This window comes from Oncorhynchus gorbuscha, unplaced genomic scaffold (genome assembly GCF_021184085.1).
Source record: "Oncorhynchus gorbuscha isolate QuinsamMale2020 ecotype Even-year unplaced genomic scaffold, OgorEven_v1.0 Un_scaffold_2534, whole genome shotgun sequence".
NCBI lineage: Eukaryota > Metazoa > Chordata > Actinopteri > Salmoniformes > Salmonidae > Oncorhynchus > Oncorhynchus gorbuscha.
In genome coordinates this window covers 92-7500 of record NW_025747021.1, presented here as the reverse complement: position 1 = coordinate 7500, position 7409 = coordinate 92, and the positions used below count along the sequence as shown (strand labels likewise).

Below are 7409 nucleotides of genomic sequence, written 5' to 3'. Positions count from 1 at the left end.
TGGATATGATCAGGTTATTAAGACATAACTCCTGCATCTCTCACTGGATATGATCAGGTTATTAAGACATAACTCCTGCATCTCTCCTGCATCATTGGATATGATCAGGTTATTAAGACATAACTCCCGCATCTGTCACTGGATATGATCAGGTTATTAAGACATAACTCCTGCATCTGTCACTGGATATGATCAGGTTATTAAGACATAACTCCTGCATCTCTCACTGGATATGATCAGGTTATTAAGACATAACTCCTACATCTGTCACTGGATATGATCAGGTTATTAAGACATAACTCCTGCATCTCTCATTGGATATGATCAGGTTATTAAGACATAACTCCTGCATCTGTCACTGGATATGATCAGGTTATTAAGACATTATTCCTACATCTCTTACCCTCATCATCTGACATGTCCAGAACCTCATTCATGGTTTCTGGAACGTTCATCTTATGTTTCTCGGTCACCGTCTAGAAAGGGAACAAACATTCTAATGAGTCGTTAACAAACAAAGAAAGCTATTTTACATGTGGATAACTGTAAGACAACAGATACCTATTTAGATATGGAGGCCACTGTATTTCTCATGGTGTTTTTAGAAGGTTTTAGTAAACACAGTTCAGCTGTTTCATACACTAACTTAGTAAGAACAGAATCTCCTGGTCTCACCAGAGTGGTCTGTGTTTCCTCAGTGACGACCTTCAGAGTATCCACTACAGAGATGTACCCCAGCCTCCTGGCTATGGACAGGGCTGTGTTACCATTCTGTTAAAGACAGTCAGATATTACTAATACTGTGACCCCTAACCCCTAACCCTTGACCCCTAACCCAGCCTCCTGGCTATGGACAGGGCTGTGTTACCATTCTGTTAAAGACAGTAAGATATTACTAATACTGTGACCCCTAACCCCTAACCCTTGACCCCTAACCCAGCCTCCTGGACAGGGCTGTGTTATCATTCTGTTAAAGACAGTCAGATATTACTAATACTGTGACCCCTAACCCCTAACCCTTGACCCCTAACCCAGCCTCCTGGACAGGGCTGTGTTACCATTCTGTTAAAGACAGTAAGATATTACTAATACTGTGACCCTTAACCCCTAACCCTTGACCCCTAACCCAGCCTCCTGGACAGGGCTGTGTTACCATTCTGTTAAAGACAATCAGATATTACTAATACTGTGACCCCTAACCCCTAACCCTTGACCCCTAACCCAGCCACCTGGACAGGGCTGTGTTACCATTCTGTTAAAGACAATCAGATATTACTAATACTGTGACCCCTAACCCCTAACCCATGACCCCTAACCCAGCCTCCTGGACAGGGCTGTGTTACCATTCTGTTAAAGACAGTCAGATATTACTAATACTGTGACCCCTAACCCCTAACCCTTGACCCCTAACCTAGCCTCCTGGCTATGGACAGGGCTGTTTTACCATTCTGTTAAAGACAGTCAGATACTACTGTGACCCCTAACCCCTAACCCCTGACCCCTAACCCAGCCTCCTGGCTATGGACAGGGCTGTGTTACCATTCTGTTAAAGACAGTCAGATATTACTAATACTGTGACCCCTAACCCCTAACCCTTGACCCCTAACCCAGCCTCCTGGACAGGGCTGTGTTACCATTCTGTTAAAGACAGTCAGATATTACTAATACTGTGACCCCTAACCCCTAACCCTTGACCCCTAACCCCTAACCTAGCCTCCTGGCTATGGACAGGGCTGTGTTACCATTCTGTTAAAGACAGTCAGATATTACTATTACTGTGACCCCTAACCCTTGACACCTAACCCAGCCTCCTGGACAGGGCTGTGTTACCATTCTGTTAAAGACAGTCAGATATTACTAATATTGTGACCCCTAACCCCTAACCCTTGACCCCTAACCTAACCTCTAACCCAGCCTATAACTGTGTTACCATTCTGTTAAAGACAGTAAGATATTACTATTACTGTGACCCCTAACCCTTGACCCCTAACCCAGCCTCCTGGACAGGGCTGTTTTACCATTCTGTTAAAGGCAGTCAGATATTACTGTGACCCCTAACCCCTAACCCATCCTCATGTGTCAGTATCTACTGTTTATACTACCAAAGACAATAGATGGAACACTGTGTGTTGACTGTTATAATGCATGCTAATGACAGCCTACTGTGTATGAGATAGTGTTGGTGACTGTGTATTTCACTGTGCAGTCCCAGCTGTGGGGGCACTGGGTAATGGCAATGTCTCCCAGAATCCTGTGCTCACCACAGTCAGCTCGTTTGGGGAGAGTCTATGCTGCAGCAGGTGTGTGTGTTCTCACCAAGGTGAGTTGGTTGGGAGAGGCTCCGTGCTGCAGCAGTAGGTTGATGATGTGGGTGTGGCCTTGCTGGGCCGCCTGATGGAGGGGGGTGTATCCGTTCTGAAGGGGGAGGAGGAGAGGTCAGACACACCTCTTTAATTAAACATACCAACACATACCCACTTCAACACCCACACCTACAACCATCAACATCTACTGTATATAGAAATGTTAAATCTGGAGGGGAGCCTAACCTGTGACCCCTGACCCCTATCCCATAAATCAAACATTAACATCTATATAGATATGGAGGGGAGCCTAACCTTGGTTTTGGCGTTGATCTTGGCCTGGTTCTTTAGCAGGAAGTTGACCATCTTCACGTTTCCATAGTGACACGCCACATGCAGCGGAGTGTATCCCATCTAGAGAAACAGAAATCAAGTGTTATGCCTGGTGTGACCACTAGTGTATCCCATCTAGAGAAACAGAAATCAAGTGTTATGCCTGGTGTGACCACTAGTGTATCCCATCTAGAGAAACAGAAATCAAGTGTTATGCCTGGTGTGACCACTAGTGTATCCCATCTAGGGAAATAGAAATCAAGTGTTTTGCCTGATGTGACCACTAGTGTATCCCGTCTAGAGAAACAGAAACAGAAATCAAGTGTTATGCCTGATGTGACCACTAGTGTATCCCATCTAGGGAAACAGAAATCAAGTGTTATGCCTGATGTGACCACTAGTGTATCCCATCTAGGGAAACAGAAATCAAGTGTTATGCCTGGTGTGACCACTAGTGTATCCCATCTAGGGAAACAGAAATCAAGTGTTATGCCTGATGTGACCACTAGTGTATCCCATCTAGGGAAACAGAAATCAAGTGTTATGCCTGATGTGACCACTAGTGTATCCCATCTAGGGAAACATAAATCAAGTGTTATGCCTGATGTGACCACTAGTGTATCCCATCTAGGGAAACAGAAATCAAGTGTTATGCCTGGTGTGACCACTAGTGTATCCCATCTAGGGAAACAGAAATCAAGTGTTATGCCTGGTGTGACCACTAGTGTATCCCGTCTAGGGAAACAGAAACAGAAATCAAGTGGTATGCCTGGGAAGCCACTTCTGTTTCTGTTTCCCTAGACGGGATACACTAGTGGTATGCCTGGGAAGCCACTTCTAAAGCTACATTCACAATCATGTTCAATGGTTTCAGGAGACTTTCAAAACTGTTTGATGCGTGCTGATAGACCTAGATTATAGCAGAATGGATATGGCATTTAGTGAGTTAATGTTGTTGTAGTGTTATAGTCAGGTCTGTATGTAGATAGCAGAGCTTGTTAGAGTTGCCGTGTTTCAGTGTTGAAGTGTACTGTTGCAGTGTACTGTGTTGTAGTGTACTGTTGTGGTGTTTCAGTGTTGCAGTGTACTGTGTTGTAGTGTTGTGTTGTAGTGTTTCAGTGTTGTAGTGTTGTACAGTTGTAGTTTTTCAGTGTTGTATTGTAGTGTTGTAGTGTTTCAGTGTTGTAGTGTTTCAGTGTTGTAGTGTACTGTTGTAGTGTTTCAGTGTTGTATTGTAGTGTTGTAGTGTTTCAGTGTTGTATTGTAGTGTTTCAGTGTTTCAGTGTTGTAGTGTTTCAGTGTTGTAGTGTACTGTTGTAGTGTTTCAGTTTTGTATTGTAGTGTTGTAGTGTTTCAGTGTTGTAGTGTTGTAGTGTTTCAGTGTTGTATTGTAGTGTTGTAGTGTTTCAGTGTTGTAGTGTTGTAGTGTTTCAGTGTTGTAGTGTACTGTTGTAGTGTAGGGATGTAGTGGTTCAGTGTTGTAGTGTTGTGGTGTTTCAGTGTTGTAGTGTACTGTTGTAGTGTAGTGTTGTAGTGTTTCAGTGTTGTAGTGTACTGTTGTAGTGTAGTGATGTAGTGTTTCAGTGTTGTAGTGTACTGTTGTAGTGTAGTGTTGTAGTGTTTCAGTGTTGTAGTGTTGTAGTGTTTCAGTGTTGTAGAGTACAGTTGTAGTGTTTCAGTGTTGTATTGTAGTGTTGTAGTGTTTCAGTGGTGTAGTGTTTCAGTGTTGTTGTGTTTCAGTGTTGTAGTGGTTCAGTGTTGTTGTGTTTCAGTGTTGTAGTGTTTCAGTGTTGTAGTGTTTCAGTGTTGTAGTGTTTCAGTGTTTCAGTGTTGTTGTGTTTCAGTGTTGTAGTGTTTCAGTGGTGTAGTGTTTCAGTGTTGTTGTGTTTCAGTGTTGTAGTGGTTCAGTGTTGTAGTGTTTCAGTGTTGTAGTGTTTCAGTGTTGTAGTGTTTCAGTGTTTCAGTGTTGTTGTGTTTCAGTGTTGTAGTGTTTCTGTGTAGTAGTGATTCAGTGTTGTTGTGTTTCTGTGTAGTAGTAATTCAGTGTTGTATTGTAGTGTTGTAGTGATTCAGTGTTGTAGTGTTTCAGTGTTGTAGTGTTTCAGTGTTGTAGTGATTCAGTGTTGTAGTGATTCAGTGTTGTAGTGTTTCAGTGTAGTAGTGTTTCAGTGTTGTAGTGTTTCAGTGTTGTAGTGTTTCAGTGTTGTAGTGATTCAGTGTTGTAGTGATTCAGTGTTGTAGTGATTCAGTGTTGTAGTGTTTCAGTGTAGTAGTGTTTCAGTGTTGTAGTGTTTCAGTGTTGTAGTGATTCAGTGTTGTAGTGTTTCAGTGTTGTCGTGTTTCAGTGTTGTAGTGTTACAGTGCTGTAGTGTTTCTGTGTAGTAGTGATTCAGTGTTGTAGTAATTCAGTGTTTCAGAATAGTGTTGTAGAGTTTCAGTGTAGTACTGTAGTGTTGTAGAGTACGGTTGTAGTGTAGTAGTGAATAAAAAAAAAAAAACATTTTTTTATTTAAACTTTATTTAACTAGGCAAGTCAGTTAAGAACTCTCTGGTCCTTATCTCTCATCTCTCTGGTCCTTTTCTCTCATCTCTCTGGTCTTTCTCTCTCTGGGGTCTCTCTCTCTCTCTCTCCCTCTCTTTGGTCTCTCTCTCTGGGTTTCTAGTCCTCCTGGTCTCTCTCTCTGGGTTTCTAGTCCTCCTGGACTCTCCTCACTGGGTTTGTAGACCTTCTGGTCTCTCTCTCTGGGTTTCTAGTCCTCCTGGTCTCTCTCTCTGGGTTTCTAGTCCTCCTGGACTCTCCTCACTGGGTTTGTAGACCTTCTGGTCTCTCTCTCTGGGTTTCTAGTCCTCCTGGTCTCTCCTCTCTGGGTTTCTAGTCCTCCTGGTCTCTCTCTGGGTTTCTAGACCTTCTGGTCTCTCTCTGGGTTTCTAGACCTTCTGATCTCTCTCTGGCATTCTAGTCCTCCTGGTCTCTCTCTCTGGGGTTTTAGACCTTCTGGTCTCTCTCTGGGTTTCTAGACCTTCTGGTCTCTCTCTGGGTTTCTAGACCTTCTGGTCTCTCTCTGGGTTTGTAGTCCTCCTGGCCTCTCTCTCTGGGTTTCTAGACCTTCTGGTCTCTCTCTGGGTTTCTAGACCTTCTGGTCTCTCTCTGGGTTTCTAGTCCTCCTGGCCTCTCTCTCTGGGTTTCTAGACCTTCTGGTCTCTCTCTGGGTTTCTAGTCCTTCTGCTCTCTCTCTGGGTTTCTAGTCCTCCTGGTCTCTCTCTGGGTTTCTAGTCCTCCTGGTCTCTCTCTGGGTTTCTAGTCCTCCTGGTCTCTCTCTCTGGGTTTCTAGTCCTCCTGGTCTCTCTCTGGGTTTCTAGTCCTTCTGCTCTCTCTGTTGTGTTTCTCAATGAGTGTTCTGCAGTGAGGTTTCAGGAGGGACCAGCCGACCTACACGGCTGTCAGACCAGAGGTGAACATGTGTACGTGTGTGTACCTTAGTCTCTGGGTCAACAGTGGCCCCCTGGTTAACCAGCACCTCAGCTACGTTGACCTTGTCGTCCTGAGCTGCCAGGTGAAGAGGAGTCAGACCACTCTGAGAGGAGAGGACACAGGACAGGACATAACACATTACAACACAGGACAGGACACAGGACGGGACATACCACATTAGAACACAGGATATGACATACCACATTAGAACACAGGACAGGACACAGGACAGGACATACCACATTAGAACACAGGACAGGACATACCACATTAGAACACAGGACAGAACATACCACATTAGAACAAAGGACAGGACATACTGTCATGTTTTGTCTTATATTGTCTTGTCATTTTGCTTTCCCTTCTGTTCGTTTTCCCCCTGCTGGTCTTATTAGGTTCGTTCCCTTTTTTCTCTCTCCCTCCCTCTCTCTCTTCTCTCTATCGTTCCGTTCCTGCTCCCAGCTGTTCCTATTCCCCTACTCAATCATCTAGTCTTTTCACACCTGTTCCGTATCTTGCCCTCTGATTAGAGTCCCTATTTCTCCCCTTGTTTTCCGTTTCTGTCCTGTCGGATCCTTGTATATTGTTCGCCGTGCTGTGTCTTTGTCTCGCCCTGTCGTGTCTTGTTTCCCTCAGATGCTGCGTGTGAGCAGGTGTCTGAGTCTGCTACGGTCGGTGCCTTCCCGAGGCAACCTACAGTTAATGGTCGAGTCTCCAGTCTGTCCTTGTCACTACGAGTGGAATTAAGTTTTTTATGTTTTGTTTTCTGCTCTGATTGTCCAGGAGTATTGCCTATTTCCTTTATTGGAATAAAGACTAGGATATACCACATTAGACCACAGGACAGGACATACCCCATTAGAACACAGGACAGGACATACCCCATTAGAACAGGACAGGACATACCACATTAGAACACAGGACATACCACATTAGAAAACAGGACAGGACATTAGGACAACAGGACAGGACACAGGACATGACATACCACATTAGAACACAGGACAGGACACAGGACAGGACATACCACATTAGAACACAGGATAGGACATACCACATTAGAACAAAGGACAGGACACAGGACAGGACATACCACATTAGAACACAGGATAGGACATACCACATTAGAACACAGGACAGGATATACCACATTAGAACACAGGACAGGACATACCACATTAGAACACAGGACAGGGACAGGACATACCCATTAGAACACAGGACAGGACAGGACATACCACATTACAACACAGGACAGGACATACCACATTAGAACACAGGACAGGACACAGGACAGGACA

General features: G+C 44.3%; 1 protein-coding gene across 1 annotated transcript in view; it reads right to left on the bottom strand.

Moving 5' to 3' along the window:
- Positions 1-6278, bottom strand: part of LOC124026052 (ankyrin-3-like) — a 71859-nt gene extending 65581 nt beyond the window's left edge. Inside the window, 5 exon segments of the mRNA XM_046339227.1 lie at positions 404-476; positions 676-771; positions 2317-2415; positions 2619-2717; positions 6113-6278. Coding sequence (XP_046195183.1) covers positions 404-476; positions 676-771; positions 2317-2415; positions 2619-2717; positions 6113-6247 — 502 coding nt within the window. The 5' untranslated portion in view covers positions 6248-6278.
- Positions 6279-7409: the final 1131 nt, after the last annotated feature.